We start from the raw sequence: 19,143 nt of genomic DNA, 5'->3' as shown, positions 1-19,143 counted from the left end.
TGGCATGGCATGGCACGGCATGGCATGGCATGGCATGGCACGGCATGGCACGGCACAGCACGGCACAGCATGGCACGGCATGGCACGGCATGGCACGGCATGGCATGGCACGGCACGGCATGGCACAGCACGGCACAGCATGGCACGGCATGGCACGGCATGGCATGGCATGGCACGGCATGGCATGGCACAGCACGGCATGGCACAGCACGGCACAGCATGGCACGGCATGGCACGGCATGGCATGGCACGGCACGGCATGGCACGGCATGGCACGGCATGGCACAGCACGGCATGGCACAGCGCAGCACGGCAGCCTGCCGCCCCTGCACACCCACCACGGAGCAACTCACCGCTCGGGGCCTGCCAAGGGACCTGCGTGCCCAAGACATCAGTGCTACCTAGCTGAAATTCAAAACCCAAGGGGGATCCTTCTCCTACCAAAAAAAGAGAAAAATTATGTCCTGTACAAAACTATCCTGTATTCAGTAAGGTTTATTGTACAATCTTGGCTTTGGAGCGTTCACAATACGACTGTAGTAGAAGCCTTAGCAATAAAATGAGCACATCCACAAACTAGTCCATGTCACATCTGAAATACAAAAATTGAAATATTCTTATAAAACATTCAGACACAAGATTGATAGATGGATACAATCCTTTATTTATTTTTTTTCTTTTGTACCTTTCCATTTATTCCAGAAAAACTTTCTATAAAAAAATCATTGCTTCTTTTGGAATAAATCTTTAAAATCATTTCTTTTAAAATGCATCTTTCGTTTGTACAATGCTAGTTAAATATATTATTGGTATTCTGCAAATGAAAGACACCAGAGAACATTCACAGTATGGGTATCCTGGCCGCTTGGATCTATTTTTCCTGCTGTAGGACAAGCTTGATGCTGAGGGTGGAAGAAGGCAATGAGGGAACCAGAAAGGGGGTTTCATAGTGTTGGTGCCCAGACATCGCTAGTGGGGAGCACTAAGGGGACACTCAAATGTGTTTCTTGCAGGACTCGAGTGTACCGGGACGGGGCAGTGGGGCGGCCAGGCAGAGCCGCAGCTTTTGGGGGGGTGAGATCACCTTTTAACCTCTGGCATTTCGGGGTCAAGACCCCTCGGCCCTTGCGGGACCCGCTCGGCCATCGCTGGCCCCGCGCTCGGAGCAAACCCGGCCTTGAGAAGCAGAGTTTGGCCACGTACGGCTGGGCTGGCTCCCACCCCCAGTGCCGGACCCCTCCCCGTGCTCCGGGACACACACACAAAACCTTTTCTGTTACTCAGTCCGGCGGGTTAGATCCTTCCTCAAATGTTTTCCCACCTGCCTGTTCCCAGCCTGCTTGGGGAGCTTGGGCTCCTGTTTTATGCTAGCCTTGTTTCTGACTGAAGAGAAGTCATGGAAAAAAACAAAACAAAACAGAAAACCTAAAAACCCAAAACATTTGAGAAGCTTGGGAAAATGGTCTCCTAATTACTCTTTTTTTTTTTTTCATTATGTGTAAGGGAGAGGAAAAAAATCCACTTATTTTGTCCTTGGTCTCCAAGATACAATGTAGTTTTGTTATTTAAAATCTTAACATAGATCTGGCAATGGGTTGGGCCAGGAAAGGCGTGTGTGTATGGAGAGAGCGAAATGAAATAGCTCTGCCTGTAAATTTTATTGTCCCAGAACACAGACATTGCTTTACATATTATTTACTTACATTTCTTTAACTAGTTATCAGCCGGAGAGATGAAAGGATACAGCCTTTCCTGAGGGTACAGCCAAAACTCCATTTTTGACCAGAACTGGTAAAAAAAAAAAAAAAAAAAAAAAAAAAGGCAAGAAAATGTCTGGAAGACAAAGCAACAGTTTCCTTTTGCCAAAGCTCCCCATCTGCAAGGCAAGCCAGCTACTCTGCAAAGTGGTGGCTGGGAGCACCCATGAAATGAAAAAAAATGCTGGAGAGCCACAGACATTCCCAGCATTTTCATTAAGCTACTTTAAAAATCCAACCGGGGAGCCAGGCTCCAAAAACTGGGGAAAGCCTGTCCGGGGATGTGCTGTGGGAGCAGGCAGGGAGCGATGCCATCGGCAGCGGGAGCCCCGCTGCAGAATTTCTGCCTGTGCGAGGAGCAGGGTCCCCCTCTGCTCGGGGCTTTTATAAACTGGGGAATCCAAGGGATGTTGGTCCTCACAAAGCCAGCCGGACCCCGCGGTCCTCAGGGGGACCGTAACGCTCTCCAGGAGATGGAGAAGGGGGGATTTGGCTCCGGGCTCTAATCGCTGCCAACCTGCAGCTCCTTTTCTTCGCAGCCGGGAAGGCTTCGGCGGGCAGCGTGCCGTGGGAGATCAGACACTCGGGGCTCTGCCAGCTGACACGTGCAAGCACAGGAGTGACGGGAGCTTGTAAATCAAACCTTGTTCAGCGGGGTACCACATATTTACACACACTATCGCCCTCCTGAATAGAGATCAAATATCCACTAAACGCAGTGGAACAAAAGGGGTTATCTTCAATTCAGGCTGTTAGTAGCGCACAGGGCTAATAAATAATAGTGTCTCCTATAGGGAGGATTTGTAGGAGGAAAGGCAAAGGCTACGAAAGAATAAACAGCAGCTAACAGGTCCTTTGTCTTTGCTATCTGATCCTGGGTAAAACAGTCCTGTCTACACGGTCATTGCTAGGTCTTTTCCCCAACGTTTCTCCCCAGCAGTTTCCATAGGTGACCTTGCCCTTCAGCAGGAATACTCTTACGGGGGCGGAGAGCTGAGACCACACCAATCTGGTCTGGTGTGGTCTGCCTCTGTCCTCCCAGTGTGGAAGTGGGACGGCTCGGCTGGGCACCCTCTGCCCCAGCAAGCTTCATGCCCACGGCAATCTCAGAGCACGGGGATGGTAGCCCCGAGCAAGAAAACAGCACGAAGACGGGTCAAACATGTCCTGAACGGGCTTCCCAGGAGCGGGTGGAAGGGGTTCCTGCTCCCCCTTGTCCGGCCTGTGCTCACAGACCCCAGCGGGGGCTCCGGCCCCCCAGACACATCAGAACTCTTCGCCCCATGTACCTGAGGGTGGTGCCGCAGGGGCACGGGAGACACTGCGCCCGTGAGCTGGCCTGCCTGCCTGCTGAGCTGCTAATTCCTGACGGCAGCTGGCTGCCTTGGGAAAAGCGAGTCTGCACCACAGATCCCTGCCATGCCAAGGAAATTCCTGCATAAAATGCCTTTGTGAAAGAATAGATGACAGTGTGAGAGTTCAGACTAACTCCAGCCAACACCTCCCTTTGTGAACCTCCCTACCAAAAAGCCCCACGGCAGCAGGAGCCGGGGGTAGGGCACCATGCGAAACACTGCTCTGACACCAGGGTGAAATGCGTCACTGGTGGCTGATGGCGATTCAAGCTCTTCCCTATCAAATGGAAACAATTAATGAACTATTCAGCCTGCTGTACGCTGGACATACTGAGAAGGGAACTGAGCAGGGATGGGCAAACCTCAAACAATGCAGACGTCTGGATGCTTGTCTAGGACAAACCCGAATTAACAGCTTTGGTCTGATGGGGGAAGCTCAGAGAGCGCATCGCATCGAGCACTGGCACAGGGAGGAGTCACCCCAGAAGCTTTGGGGAGCTCCAGGGTCTCCTTTTTTATCCTCACGCTTTGCGTTTTCTGAGGATCACAGAAGAAATGCTGCACAGCAAAGCAGAAAACAGAGATCACTCCCTGCTCGATGGGGAAACAGTGGCATGGAAAGTTACCATCCCCTGAGCAATGCCTCCCAGGCTGGGAGCATGAAGGGTTAAGACAGCAGCATGTCCTGCCAGTCCCAGTCCCAGGTGACAGTCCCAACACCTGCCAAATCCAGAGTCTCCTGGCCACATCCATGGGCTGGAGGACTGGTGGGCGAGAGGACTAGTCACCCAGGACAGCCAAGAAAAATTCGTGAATATTATACAGTAGAGAGACTTCTTGCAACGCTCACACACTTGAAGACATTTCAGGCTGTTTGCAGGCTGTGGGGGAGAAGTGCAGCAGGGCCTCTTCGCTCAGGATGGATTTGGCACGTTCTTGAAGTGAACGGAGGGGAAAATGCACCAGGAGCAGCCCTCGGCCAGCAAAGCACGCTCAGATCTAAGCACGCTCCTCAGTCCCACGGCATCGATCTGAGTCAGGGCTGGTACGATCTGGCGCTGGCTACAAATGTAGAGGCCGGGCGACGAGGTTTGAGGGATGATTTGCTTCTCTCTGGGTCTATTTCTGGTCCCCACAGCTGAGCTGTGGGAGGTTTGGCACCTCTCCCCCTTCCTCCGGGTAGAAATGCACTGAGGTGGGTGTGCGCAACACTTTGGTACGGAGAGGCTGAGCGGCTCGGGCTCCGCCACGTCGCGTGGGGCTCAGCGACAGGACGGGGGGAGATGAGCTCCTGAGACAGCGGCTGGGAACGGCGTCCTGCCCCGTGTGACGATGGCAGAGAGGGTCACAGGCTTGGGGGGGGCGGGGGGGGGCGTGATGACAAAGGGGCTGCCCCATCAGTGCCCGGGAAAGGCTGGCCCAAGGGCTCGGCGCAGCAAGGGGAGGCAGCACGGAGCTGATGCTCGTCTGTCCCTGCTTCCACGCAGCCCTAGCAGCAGGTACCCGCACCCCAGGTGGGCTAAGCCAGCCCTTGCTCAGCCCCTGGGGAGCAGTCAGCTGGCTGAATTTGGAAACACAGTGGTGGCAAGGAGGGGGGAGATGCTGGGGGAAGCAATGGGAAGCCCCCCCCCTCCACCCAGCTGCTCCATCCTTGTCAGGACTCAGGTACCAAAGATGGGGAGAGAAAAAGGGGTTACGTAGGCAGAGGCAAGGGCAAGGAAGGGAGGGCTGCCCTGGGTTTTGTGCTTCAGGTGCAGTCTCGCCACTGCCAGGTTGGGTCATGCCTCCAGCTCGTAACGTGGCTGCAGAGTGTGTCCCCAAGAAATAAGGGGTGCAGAGCAGGTTGTCTGAGCAAAGGTGCGTTTTCAGAAATGCCTGCCTGGGCCGAACGCTACGATCCACAGCCCAGCTTTGGAGATACCATTCTCTGCTCACAAAACCTCCCCGTGCCCGGCTCCCCCCACTCCCTGAGGGCAGCAAGTGGTTCCCTGGGTCAGCACGCGATCCTGCGCTCCGGCCAATGCCCGGGGCAGCCCCTCACCAGAGCACCTGCACAGAGGGTGGGAGCTCATGTCTGATGGGGGCAACATGGAAACAAGAGGGGAAAAAGGCCACAGGTCCATCAACAGCAGCTGCTAGGGGCTGTGGTTGTGGGGATGGGCAAGGGAGAGCCTGCAGCCAAGGGCGCTTCAGCATCATCCTGCTCGAGTCAGTAATTCTGCGGTGGGTCAGGTGGGAGCGTGTTGCTGTCTCCTTTCTCAGTGCTTTGATCTCCATGGTGACAAGGGGAATGCGAGATCCAAGTTTAAAATATACTCTGCCTCCTGTTCTTCCCTCGGGCTGAGGAAGAGAGAGAGAGATGGGTCAGAGAGGTCAGATGGCGAGCGGCACTTTGCAGAGATGCCAAGCCCTGCGGTGCTCTGGGTTTGGAGGTTAACGAGCCCATGGCAGCCACAGGGCATCTGGATGTGACTCTGGTACCACGGCAGGTGACAAGTGAGGATGCCCCAGGGTAACTTGTGGACTAAAGCAGGGAGCAGGAACCAGGTTTGGTTTTTTTCCTATGTGTGACCCACTGGGAAGAACCCCAGTGCCAGCACGGTCCGTGGCACCATCCGGGAGAGGTCAGTGTGATTTTCCCCACTCCTACCTGACTGCTGAAATGCTGAGCCTCGGTAGCCAGGGTCCTTTTGAAGCTGGATCTCTTTCAGGGAGAAGATGGAGACGTCTAGGCAGAGGGGGCAGAGAGAGAGGGGTCAGCTCAGCTGGCTGAGCCAGCAGCCGTCTGCAAACCCCGAGCCGGGATGCACGGCAGTGCCCAAGCACAGCACTGCGCCTCATCAGAGCTTTCCTCTCACACTCCCACTCTACACTGTCCTGCCCAAACGGTTTCTTGCCCTCGCAGCCACCAAGCTCCCACCCCACCCTGCTCCAGGAGCACCTCTGAGGGAGCAAAGAGAAGAGGCATCCGAAGAGACCTGGCTGCAAACCATCACCCTCGGGCTGCAGAGCAGCTCTTTGCCCCACATCCCCCAGGCAAGAGGACAGCGGGCACTTACTGTCGGGCAGGAGGTGCACCCGCTCTCCCAGGCTCTTGAAGTAAGCGTGCCGCAGGGCTGCCTCCGCCGAAACCCGGCCCTTGGCTTCATACTGCACAAAGCCCCAGAGAAAGGCAGTTACACACAGTCCGCGCGCGCGAGACGGCGTTCAGTGGGCACGGAGGCCCCACACAGGGTGCGTGCACATCTAAGTGCCCAAGCAACTGCCTGTGCTGCGTGGGTGACCGTGTGCCCAAACCCCCTGCGCACCGTGGGGGTTCCGCAGGCAATTCCCAGAGCCATTTGCATGTGCACAAGGATACAGCACACCCTGTGTGACCGCAGGAGCGCACCGGCCACGGCGTACCTTACGGATCATCAGGTCTGTGTCCTCTCACTTGCGTGTGAGAGGACACAGGGTGAAGGATGGTTCAGCATTCTTAATGGGAGGTGGTTTGGGATAGCATCTACAGCGCCACAGCTGTGGGGCCATGGCTTATTCTGCAGGCACAGCTCCTCTCCTGCCTGCCTCCAAAATCAGCGTGAGGGCAGCCAGAGTGCCTCCACTTCAGTAAATCCCTTTGCCATCTACCTGGACTGCTCTCTCACTCACCAGGAGGAGGTTCATCAGCAAGTCAATGCCTTCAGAGTCCAGCCTGAGAGAAGGAGGAAATAAAAACCGGAGCATTATTGCACTCAGGAGGCATTGCAGTCGTCAATGCAAGGGACAAGTGGCAGCTGGGACCTCCAGTGCACAGCTGCATTCAGAAGCTGCCAGCACCACGAGCAGAAAATGAAACTGGTCTTCCCAGGGTCCCCTTTACAACCAGCACAAGCCCACCATGCCTTATGTGTCCCTGCTCAAGGAGGTACCTTGGGGCGTGATTTATTAATGGCTGGGCTCGGTACTGCGTGAAATTGTAAGCCTTAAACTCCTCGTTGGATGTTATTCCAGGCCAGGTGTCTTCTGTTGGGGTTCCTGGGAGGGGGAGAGAGAGAAGCCCGTCGCGCTCATCTGGCGCAGAGAGAGGAGCCCCGTGCGTGCGGGTGTCTGTCTGTCCTGCCCGGGGGAGAGGGCACGGATTTCCCCAGCAGACTGGGACCCGCCTGCGCATCCCACGGGGCAGCCGGCGAGTCGCTCCTCGCCCCTCTGCTGACTGCAAGGCTGGAGGGGGGCTGCCCACGCCTGCCCACGCCTCTTCAAGGCTTTGCCAGCCGGCTCCCTCCAGGCTCCTGCGCTTTGTCCCCGCTCCGGCAGTCAGCCACTGCCCTCGCGTGGGGATTTGGGAGACAGCAGAAGACTCACCCAGCAGCCTGAAGATCAAATGCAGCTCTTCTTTCACCGTGGAGCCGGGGAACATGGGCCGGCCGGTGACCATCTCGTAGTGGATGCACCCAACACCCCTAGAGCGGCAGCAGAGGCTCTGGGATTAGTGAGGGAGAAGCCCCGTGGACACCCCACCACCCCTTGGCCAGGGCTGAGGTTCCTGGAGAGGGAAATGAGCCCCAGGAGCTGTGTCCTTTCTCTGCTACAGGTGAGCATTCACCCCTGATGGGGACAGTGTCCTCCAAAGACCCTGAGCCGCAGGGGACACGGAAAACGGGTCTGGGAGAGCCCACCATGCTCTGGTGGAACCAACAGTGGGCATGGTGCACATGCTGCCCTGGCAGATGGGTGGAAATGCCCGACCCAACGTCTCAGAGACCCCAGGAAGCTCGGTTTGGAGCTGTGACTCACCACATGTCGATGGGTGTGGAATATTCGGTGGATCCCAGCAGGACGTCGGGGGGCCGGTACCACAGTGTGACCACTTCATTGGAATATGTTTTCGTAGGGACTGACTTGGCTCTGGCTAGTCCTGAGGACGAAAGGGATGGGCATCGAGGAGCTGCAGCTAGCTGCACCTCCTCGCAGCACCGTCCCCAGAGAGGTCCACCTACCGAAGTCAGCCAGCTTGAGCTCTCCTCTCTCGTTGATGAGCAAATTCTGGGGTTTGAGGTCTCGGTGAAGGATCTTTCTCCCGTGACAGTAAGCCAGACCACGCAGCAGCTGGAACATGAAGATCTGTGGGGAGGAGAAGGGGCTGGCATTTAGCACCGGGTCATTGGGCACCAAAAATGAGTCTGTCTCAGGGGCTCTCAAAACTCATGGCCAGGAAAGACCCCTCGAAGCTGGCCTGGGGTGAGACGCACTGTTAGACAAGTGTTCAGGCCCATCACCAGCAATCCAGAGAAGGGGCTGAACAAAGTCTGCATGCGCAGTAATTTTATTTAGGGTGGCAGCGACTCAAGAAAAGCTGGTGGAGCATCAGAGCAAGCTGAAAAAGGTCAAAGAAGAATGAGAAGGGTGAACTGAAGAGAGAAGGGGTACCAGCCTCACCCAGCCCTGCAACACATTGGACTGCCCTCAGGGTGAGCATATGGGGAGAGGTGGGGGTACGGGGTCCCAGGCAGCACCGTCTTACCTTCACGTTGTGCACGCTCATTAGGTTCCCGCAGTTATCCAGGTACTGTTTGAGGTCGTTGTCCTGCAACGGGGAGCACATGTCAGCCTCCCCCTCCCTCGGCCCCCATCACCCACCCACGGAAAGGCAGCCGTCCTCCCGCCCCGTGTCTGCAGAAAAAAACACCCCCCGCCCCCCCGACCCACCAGGTACTCGAAGACGAGGGTGAGGGAGCGCTCGGTGTGGATGATGTCGTGCAGGGTCACGATGTTGGCGTGTTTCAGGTTCTTCAGCAGCGACACTGCGAGGAGAGAGGGGACGGCAGGTTGGGGCAGCAGGACCCGGGACGGCCCTCTGCGTGTTACAAATGAATGAAGCCAATCTTTATAAAAAGCACATCATTTTATTTGGGTTCAATCAATTTCGGGTGAGAAGCAATAGGCAAAGCAGCGCTGGGTGCGCGGAGAGCCTCAGCTCTGCCACAACGCACCCAGCGCTGCTTTGCCTATTGCTTCTCACCCGAAATTGATTGAACCCAAATAAAATGATGTGCTTTTTATAAAGATTGGCTTCATTCATTTATAACATGCGGTATCCGTGTCCGCCTGCTCCTCCCTTCCCAAATCCCGGCATTGCTCCTGAGGGCTGGGGAGGGGAAAAGCCCCTCCTGCCCTCACCTTCCCGTATGGCCGTGCAAGGTGCCCCTTCCTCGTGCTCCAGGCGGATTTCCTTCAGGGCAACGAGGTTTTCGGTCAGCTTGCTGCGGCCCTTGAAGACAGTGGCGTAAGTGCCCTGGGTGGGGAGAGAGAAAAAACAAGCCATGCAGACCATCTACCGGGGTGGCACAACACCGAATCACTCCATAACATTTTGAGGAAGGATCATTTGAAGCTACAGGGCCAAGCCTGAAGTCCACACAAAGAGTTGGTCTAAAAATCGCTAGATACTGAAAAAATTTGGTTACGGTCTGCCCTTTGCACTTCAAGCTGCCCTTCTAACTTAATTTAAATCCCTACAGGGGTTTCATAGTCTACTCACCTCTCCCAGTTTGTCCAGTTTAACATAGGTTTCCAGCTTCCCAAACCCAATATCTGACTGTAAGAGAGAAAGGAAAACATCACTGGGAGGAATCTCATCCGTGGATGACTTCACCTCCTGGGGGAAGGTCAAGGGCAGTAACAGCTTTGGGGGCAGATCAATCAAGGCAGGTGCTTGCATGCAGAAGCCCAGCTGATCTGAGTACATAACGTCCATTGTTTTCCTGGAGAAGCCGTGCAGGTGACCAGGCAATCAATCAGAAAACCTCCACAACCCACCAGCAGCTGAAGCGAAATGGGTGGCACCTGCACCCCGTGCCCCGGGGCGGCCGCAGCGACTGCCCCTTCCCGCTGCCACCCCTGCAATTCCCTCTCCTGTCACCCCCCACCCTGATGCAGCAGCAGCCAAGCTGAACAGGAGCTGTGAATTGCAAAGAGCCGATGCCCTTTCGATGGGAGAAGCCTCATGGGATCCTGCTGCCGATGCCCAGCCCTTTTCTCAAGTGCTTTCCTATGTCCTGGTCTCTGCTGTGACACCCTTCATTTCTCTGCTGTTCAAATCAAGCGTGAAAGGGACATTTCCCCATTTGGAACCGTAACTCTTTAACATATTGCTGAGACCTGCTCTCCTGTACCCAGTGAAAGAAGGGCAACCACGGCAAGGCCACACATTTAGGTGTTGCCCCTAGTAGAGCCCTGAAATTGCCATTTTCTGTGGGGACAGAGACACATCCTCGGTTAGTTTGGATTATCTGTTTGCTAGCGCAGGGGATGGTTCCCAGCACAAGAGGGCCCAAGGCTCAGGGCAAATCATCGGTCCTTAAACCGAATGAACTGGTATCATTCTCCCACAAAATATGTTTCCATCGGTGTAGCCCCAGGCCAGCCGCCAGCTCTGGCTCCCACCCAGCTGAGGTTCACGCAGGCTGGGTTTGGACCAGCAAATCCCAAGGGAACATAGTGGGGTTTTTTTACTCCATTTTGGCTCCCCCAAACCCTCTGCATACCCCGGGAACAGATGTGTCCTGAGCAGGGAAATGAGGCGGCTGCTGCACTCTGAGGTGCTGTACTCCCCCCCGAGGCATACTGCAAGGTTTGCAGGAGCATGCCTTATTCATGGAGGGGACCATGAATATTAATGGTACGTTGCTCTGGCTGTGTCTATTTCATTGATTAGACAGAACAGGCAGGTAAATGCAAGCTCTCCTTTCCTCCTCCCTTCCCCTGAACAGGCATGCCAAGATGTGAAGATGCCTGCTGAGACCCCACTGTTGTATCTGTATAGCACTGAGCACTCCTGGGCAGCAGGACACATGCCTGCACATTTGTAAACAGGTCACCGGGTTCTTGCTCCTATACATGCTGATGCTCTGCAGTAAAGAAACTGAAATGCCAACACTAATGCAAAGTCTAATTCATTATTCATTGGCATTTGCATTTCAACTAGCAGAGGCTCTGGCTTTCCACCTCCTCCCGTTCTGAAGGAGCCAGGCCAAGAGGAAAGTCAGGTATATGCAGAGGCAAGTGAAGGAATGCGCAGATCTGGGGCTTTGCGCAGCAGTATGCAGATGTGCATGTGTAGGAAGAGATGCATATGTGCACAGTGGGCGGAATGTGTGCTGCTGGGAGTGTGCAGGAAGAGATCTGCACGGGCAGGGATGCGTGTGTGTGTATCTCCACGACGCAGCGGGTACAAGGAAACCTGCACAGCCCGGCGTGCCTGCACGGGTGGCTGGCAATCGGCACATGCATCTGCTGGCTGGGACTTGTATGCATGAAGTGAGATGCTGTGCCCGGCCCTGCTTGCTCTGCATGGTGAGACTTACGAGGGAAGCCCGCCGGGACATCCTGCTGAGGGGTTTGGGGAACTCCGGGCTCTCCATCTGCAGCTTCTGCAAGAACTCGGGGGGCAAGCGGATGTCCATGGGCAGGGAGAGACGCTTGCTGACGTCCTGCAGAGAGGGTCAGAAGAGCAGGTGATGAAAGCATCTGACGAAAGGACTGTACAGAGTCATTCAAGGGGAAGTGCTCTCTAACCAGAGCTGGTATCAACGGTGAAGGAATGGGGGGGAGCACCTGTGGGACCCTTAGTCAAAGGAAAAGGGAAGGGGTGTGTGCAAGTGTGTGCATGGGGATGTCCGCTGGGCTTTGTCAGGTACCAGGGGAGTCATGTTGAGGGTACCCAAGGGGATGTCAGGGCTCGCTGCCAGGTCCCCACAAACCAAACACCGGCTCTTCCAGCCAGCAGGCAGGTGACAACCAGAACTTGCCACGTCCCTCCTGCCCGCTCCAGCCCGCAGCAGTACTTGCCTCCATGGAGAAGCGGCGCTGGTTGTTGTTGCGGTAGCGCACGGCCATCGGAGACTGGCCTTCCACCTCGGAGGGGGAGATGGGGCTGGTGTCTGCTCGGAAGTCCCTGCCCAGGTGTCCCAGCTGCAGGTGCCCTTGAGCCAGGTCTGAGGACAGAGAGAAAGGAGACTGAGCTGCTGGAGTGGTAGCAGAAGTGCCAAGACCCGAGGCATTTGTTTTGGAGAAAAGAGAATAAGAGCAGAGCAGGGAGGTCCAGAGACGCTCTGGGGCCCTGGGAAGTCTTCTTCCTTCTCTCTATCCAGGAGACAGAGGGAATACCTGCTTTTTGCTCCAGACTCCTGGTGCATTGCCAACCACATGTGAGTGCTGAGCCATGTGCTCAGCAGCACCCCCAAGGCGCCCTCATGCAGCCCCCCTGCAATGAAGGTCTCTTGACAGACGGGGAGGGGGATGCAGGGAGTAGAGCTCCTTCACACTTAAGGCCACCCAGACCTCCCACGTCCCAGTCCAGTGCTCACCCCACCAGGCAGCATTGCCAAGCAGCTCACCCCTCTGCTGCCGCACCACGGGGTTTTGCACGGGCAAGCATTCATCTTAACTTCCCAGCCTTATCTTCACTAAGGTCACATTAGACAAAACACGATTTGCACTTTAAGAACATCTAGGTGCCTTATCGTGTCTCTGGATCCCTCTGTGCTAGGTCTGTACGAAAACAAAACAGAAAGAGAGCCCTGGCCCTGGGGAGTTTACAAGCACAAATACCTAATCTGCCTCAGGAACCGCATAAACTAACCAACATCAGGGTACTTTCCTCCAAGGATGTGACCGTTTCTCAAAAGGTGTTTGGGATTAAAGGCTGCAGAGTCACTTACTGCAAAACAAAACACTCCAGGCTTTCCTGCCCCAACCTGCTGCACTCAGACAGACACAGAGCCCTGAGAAGCACAAAAGCTCTCTTGAAAACCAAAGCAGCTCAGAAAAATAACTCTTCTCTTGGGACTCCAGGTGTGAAGCCTCACAGAGCCCAAGAAACCCTGAAAGGAGCAAGAAATCAGAACAAAATAAGCCATTGAGCTCCCTCTGGTCTCCGGTTCAAGGCTTGCACTTAAGCCTCCTCACTCTGTAATTAGCAGCTGGTTGGTAGCAATATTCTGGCGCACACAGACCCAGACAGTGGCCCGGCAAAACACTGATGAGTTCAGCGCAGGTCACCTGGACCCCAGTGGTGTTTTCCCCCAGTTCACGTGGATGCTGTTCAGAAGGGGGCAGCGCTAACTGGGTGTGCTGGGCGGGAGGAGAGGCCACCTCCCCAAGGGAGGGATGCATCTCCCTCTGAAAAGGTGCAGGGCCAAGCAGGGGCGACCGTTTTGTCCCCTTGCCGGTGGCCACACAGCTCTTGCCCTTCTCACTTAAACTCTGCAGCCACGCTCCAAGTTAGCAAAGGCCTCCGGGGTCCAAGGGCCCTGCTGTAAAGCACCCCGTGTCCTCCACGCATCCAGGCACCCTGCAGTTACTTCCCCAGAGGAAGGAGGAACATTGCAGGAGGGAAACTCCCCAGGGAGGACCTGTGATGCCCCAGGCTGAGCCACTGAGCCCTGCTCCCTGCCAAGCCCTTTCCCAGAGCTGCACAGAGACAATCCCCAGCTATGCCTAACGCAGATTTCAGCACATCCATCCCAGTGTGCTCAGGCAGCCAGCGATGATCTCATTGCTGAAGACTGGAGCGGGAGGGCTGGCTTTCACGGGGTGGTGAGCAGGGCTGGGACCTGGCTGCAGTTTGCTCATCTGACGGATGAGAGCTGGCAGGCAAGTGACCTGGGAAAAGATGCGGCTTCGTGCCATGGTCACTGGGGAACCAGGGGACCCGCCAGCTCAGGGATGCAGGGTGTCCTCAATGGACAGCCTGCACCCAAGGGATGGGTTCAGCCCATGTCACTGGGCTCGGGAGCATCTGAAACTGTGCCAGGAGTTTTTGGGCAGACAGGCAAGAACACGGTGCAGCGTCAGCCCTTCTCCCAGGACCGCTGTGGGACTCTGGTCCCTGTCCTTTTCTGGCCATCTGCTTGTGCAGGAACAGTTAGGAAACTTACCCTGAATTAACCACAGGTATGGCATTAACATAGACCAATTAAACTGGATCAAATCTTTTTAACTTGCTCAATTCCTAAGCAAATTATCTGGAAAAAAAACAATAGCCATTTCCAATCTGACTGAACGGAGTTCAACTAATCCACTTTAAATGATAGTTTGGGTGAGTATGTGCTGGTTCCCATAGGTAAACACGCCCAAAGTCTTGTAGCCTGCCCTGAAAGGTGCAAACCAGTAGCACTGTCTCTCTGAACCAGCAAAGCACTGGGTAGATTAGTGCCAATCTCTCCTCATCTACAAGAGCATCAGATGTAAAGCCAGAGGTAAAATGACAACCTGGGCATTCTAGCGCATGCAAAGGGGAACAGGATACACAAAAGATGTGAACTACCACAGGATGGGAAAAGCACGTAAAAAGACACATAAGACTCACAGAGAGGAGGGGAAAAGGGTTTTGGCTGCCCTGGGGCCAGGGAGGGCTGGTGGGATGTGCCAGCCTGGGCCATCCTGCACTGTCACAAGGTGCCCACAGCACCCGGAGATACCCGGCCCCGCAGAGATGCCCTCACAGGGCTGGGGTTGCCCCCGGGCTTGGAGGAATTTGCTGGGTGCTCGCGGGAGCAGACGTGAAGCCGTGGGCGTGCAAACGTGAGGGCCTGTTTGATTCTGCTCCGCATTTCATGTGGATTACGATGAGCCCTGACACTCTGCAAATAATGAGGCTGCATGGGATATCAAAGCAAATTAAAGTGAGACCGCAGACACGACGGCTGCCTTTGACGAGCCTCCCGCCTTTTTTTATAAATATATTTAAACACTGCCTCTGCCAAAACAAGCTTTGATCTCCCAAGGAAAGGGGCCAGAAACCTTCACTGCTTGCTTGACTTATAACTTTTAATTACTTTGCTAAGTGTGAACTCTCCTCTCAAAGCTCTGTTACACTCACGAGGCAGGGCTGCACTCAGATCTTGGATTATTCATCCTCCTTCCTCCCCCTCACCATCACTTCTTTGTGGCCTTGCACTCCAAAGGCCAGATCTGGCTCTGATTTATGCCACTGCAAACTGGGAGTTACACAGGCTTTGCAGCTCAGATACTGAGACCTTATTTGGCCTTGGAGGACAGACCGGGTAGTGGCTGTTTTGGGGCAAAGCCTTGGCGTGGATATGAGCTGCTGCTGAATGCCACCAGCTCTTATCAAAGCAAATGGGAGACAGCAAGACCTAATATCTCTGAAAACCTGGAATATGGAGAGGAATGTGTGACTGAAGAATCCCAGGAGGAAAGGAAGGAGCCTCTCTGCCTACAGCCTTAATGTGATGCTGGAGCATCCATGGAGAAGGTCCCCCATCTCTGAGGATGTGGAGATGGTGCTGGCCTTTGTCAAGGACATCAGATATTGCAGCGGCTTTCTTCCACCTCTGCCTCTGCAGCTGAGCAGCCACCAAGGCCGAGGAAAGGCTGTGCTGCCCAGGGGAGGGAGGCACAAAGGGTGGAGAGGTGTTGGACACCCTGAGGCAGCCTGCAAGTAAATTAAGCTCTGACCACAGGCACCCCCTTTCCCCCCTGCTGCCTTGGCAGACTGAGCCAAGGTGACATTGCCTGTGACGGGATGTGTCCAGGCTGGAAAGCTGTTTGTTTTTCCATTTGCCAGATCTGCTTCTCTCAGGCCTTGTTTTATCAGCCTCTGTGGGTGAGGTCATGACAATTACGGGATGGAGAGGACAGAGCTGGGGATTTCCCATCACACCACCAACAGATGAGGCAGGTTTCTACCCACGAGAAGGCCTTGCCTTGTCCTGTTGCCAGAGTCAGAGAAGCTCTGCCACATAATTTTTGAGCATCTAATTAAAAGGTCTTCTGGCCTGTGCATCACCCCCCTCCCCAAGGACAGGCAGAGGCACCCACAGCCACCAAAGTGTAGGATTTGCAGACTGCCATGACCTGTGAGTGCTGATAACCTGTGATTTCTGATGCTGGAGGGAAAATAAAAACTGCAAGCAACTCCCTGAGGAGCTTCGTGAGGTGATGAAAGAAAAAATGATGTGCTGATCTCTGCTCTGATTAGCACTCTTTGCTGGAGCCAGTGATCACTGCCACGGGTCATCCGCTCACCAAGAGAGAAAAGATCACCGCAGGCAAGGCTGACATGCAGAGACAGCCCCAGGGGCATGCTCAGAGATCCAGAGCAAGGAAGGTGAAACTTGAAGCAAAGCTGTTTCATGGGGGGGGGGGGGAGAAGCAAGCATAAAAGTGACTGAAGTGGCTTCAGTCTCAGCTCTGCTTTCTGTACAACTGTAGCAAAGTTGTTTTGCCTCTCTGCACTTTGATTTCTCCACCTGTAAAAGGGAGAAGAGCAACACCTCAGAGAGAGCTAAAGTCAGAGCCCTCTCCAGACCAGGCAGCTCCCGTGAGGTCCAGACCTCACCACCAAACCCTGCAAAAGAGCAACTTGTGTATAAACCCCCTTCTCATCCCCTCCAGCACCACCAAAACTCTCCTGATCCCCTACACATCGGAAGCATCACACTCCCCCGCCGTGCCTGAATGCCTCCTCGCCCCGGGGTGCTGGGGCTCGTGCCCCCCACACCTCTGCTGAGCCCATGCCAAATCCTGGCACAGGGCTGTGGGCAAAGAGCTCCCAGCCGGGAGGGGTTGATTAAACGGCCGAAGAGATGCCTCAGACAAATGTGGTTGTCAGGGCTCTTCATATACCACAGCCACAGCCTGCAGGAGATGGAGATTAAGGGCACTGCGGAGGTGACTTCTCAGGGTTGTTTACAGTCCTCAAGGGAAACTTAATCAAGAGATCTCGGGCAGGAGGGAGCAGGCTCGGGGTGGTGGGTACGGCAGGGACAGCGCGTTTTGCCTGTCTTGCGTGGGAGAGGGCTCGGGTGCAAACTGGGAACAGTGAGCCGGGGAGCAGGGGGGCACCAGGGAGCGAAAGCTGTGCCAGGGGGCCAGGACGTGCCCATCCAGGATGTACTGACTGGTGGGGGGCTGGCACGGGGGTGTCCCACAGCAGCCGTACCCCACGGGATGGTGCTGGCAGACCCCGAGCCCCTGATCCCTGATGTATTGCCGGGTCTAGGCAGGAGGATCTCTTAATCATACCACATTATGGTTTAGTACCGGTCCAGCCTCTACCCACAGGGTTGGGAACACCCTCAGTCCTGGCCCCAGGCTCAGTCCGCTCTGACTTTGCTCTTATTTTTTCCTGGCTATCTCAGGAACAAGACTAAAAGCCGGAGGGGGATAGACAGATGTTGCTTGCACTGGTTTGCATTCAAGGGCAAAGGAAGAACCGTGACTGATGCTTCATTAAAGCAGAAGAACGGGGGGAATTGCCTCTCCAACAAAGCCTCGGTTTGCACGGTGGAGATAACAAGTCTGGGCTCAGACATCCCAGAGCAGAGGTCCCCCAAGGAAGGCAACAGCAGGAGCAGCTGTCAGCACTGAGGACTTTCTTAGCCTTGCACCATTTTATCCCCACAGCTTCTGCACATCTAATTAAGGGCTCAAGTCTAATTATAGCCCTCGCTGTTTGCTGGGGTGTGAGGGGAGGTGTGGGGGTGTGTGTGTGGAGGAGGAGGGAAGGAGGCAGTGAAGGGATGCTGTTCAGGGCAGCCTGGGTGTCTGCAGGGATAAAGAAGAGCATCAGGAGCTGCAGGAGTGAGGAAAGCAGCTCTAAACTGGGTTACTGCATCTCTTCTTTCAAGGAGGTTAGCTGGCAGAGAGATGCTCCCTCCCTGCTGGGGCAGATGCAAGTGCCAGGCAATTACATCTCGGTCTCAGCCCCTGCTTGCAGCAAAAGTTTCTAGCAATTGTGGCTGCAGGGTGAGGGGAAAAAAGAGCTTGAACGTGACCTGAGTGGAGCTGAGGGCACTGACACATGAACGGGCTGGCCGGTGGCAAAGCGAGTTGTTTTGGTAGGAGGCAGGGGCAAACACGTGACGTGATCGCCAGGAGCGGTTCAGCCTCGCACCCGCAGCAGCGAATTTACCCCTGGATGAATCAAGTCTAACTTTATCAGGTTTCCAAGCGCCTGCCTGACAGAGGCTCTGCCTGCTTGTCCGTGCACGGCCGCCTTGGCGCGATCTGCTCCCGCTTTACGCCTCGAGCATTGCCTCTCCCTCTCTCTGCCCACAGCGGAGACAGCAGAGCCTGCCCCAGCCTGCAGTGAGGCGGCTGCTCTGTTTGCAGAAGGGATATGCCCCGTTCTGCTCGTGGAGGTGTTAACCCTAAACCTCCCTGGGACCTTGAGAACTGCACCGAAGCAGAAGGCTGCGGCTCCAGCAGGAAGGGATGGTTCAGCGAGCCCCAGAAGCTCCCCTGAGCAGAGAGAGCAGCCCCTTTGGCTTGCTGGAGGTGTCAGCCTGTAGCCCTGGGGAGGGCTCAAACACCACTGTCACTTTTGGGCGGGCAGAAGGAGATCCCACGCTTTCCCACTCTCTACCTTAACCACAGATATGTCATTCCTCCCCGTTTTGTGCAAATTCCTTTCTCTCCTGTAAGGCTTTCCTTATGCAAGTATAAATCTCTCTTCAGAGCAGATTTAATGACAAGGTGTTATTAATCCTTCTGGATAAATGGGGAAAGCAACACAGACAAAGGGACAGGAACTTTCCACACATCCACACACCCAGAGAAAGGCCGGGGGGGGGGGCTGGAGTGGAGATGCTTGCTGGCAGCGCTGACCCCAGGCACTCCTGACCAGCCCCAGCACCGCGGTAGGGGCCCGGGGGCTCCTCACCTTCATTCCTCCGGTTGTTGAGCTGGTTGAACTGCTCCGTGAACTCCGTCAGTGACTCCTCGATGGTCTCCGTCCGAGGAACCGAGAGTGAAAACCTCCGCTTGAAGTTTTTCATCTTGTTCATTTTACCTTGTGCTGCGAGGGATGGCAGAGCCCTGTGGGGAAGGGGAGAGAGCAGGCTGAGAGGGCTGGATGCTGCACGGGATGGTCCCACAGCCCCACAGCTCCTGTTCTTTGGGGCTGGAAGCACCTCGACCCAAATTTCTCCTGCTGGGGATCCACAGGGGTCCCCGGGGACATCCTCTTCTCCAAGGCACTTCTGCTGCATCAGAGCAAAAGAGGAGCCCGTGGTCACCAGGGC

At 55.2% G+C, this 19,143-nt stretch overlaps 1 protein-coding gene across 1 annotated transcript; it reads right to left on the bottom strand.

Annotated features, from left to right (window-relative positions):
* Window positions 1-462: 462 nt before the first annotated feature.
* CDK18 (cyclin dependent kinase 18) lies at window positions 463-18,906 on the bottom strand. Its single transcript, XM_033009349.2, has 15 exons — window positions 18,783-18,906; window positions 11,942-12,087; window positions 11,458-11,583; window positions 9,633-9,689; window positions 9,272-9,386; window positions 8,801-8,895; window positions 8,616-8,678; window positions 8,092-8,215; window positions 7,889-8,009; window positions 7,457-7,554; window positions 7,024-7,129; window positions 6,764-6,806; window positions 6,172-6,262; window positions 5,763-5,840; window positions 463-5,452 (listed from the first exon to the last, which is right to left on the bottom strand). The coding sequence occupies exons 1-15, from the start codon at window positions 18,904-18,906 to the stop codon at window positions 5,418-5,420; spliced, it is 1,422 nt and encodes a 473-aa protein (XP_032865240.1). The 3' UTR covers window positions 463-5,417.
* Between the last annotated feature and the right edge of the window lie 237 nt (window positions 18,907-19,143).

This window comes from Tyto alba, unplaced genomic scaffold (genome assembly GCF_018691265.1).
Source record: "Tyto alba isolate M040663 unplaced genomic scaffold, T.alba_DEE_v4.0 Super-Scaffold_30, whole genome shotgun sequence".
NCBI lineage: Eukaryota > Metazoa > Chordata > Aves > Strigiformes > Tytonidae > Tyto > Tyto alba.
The sequence above is the reverse complement of the archived record's forward strand: the minus strand, read 5'-3'. Positions and strand labels throughout refer to the sequence as shown.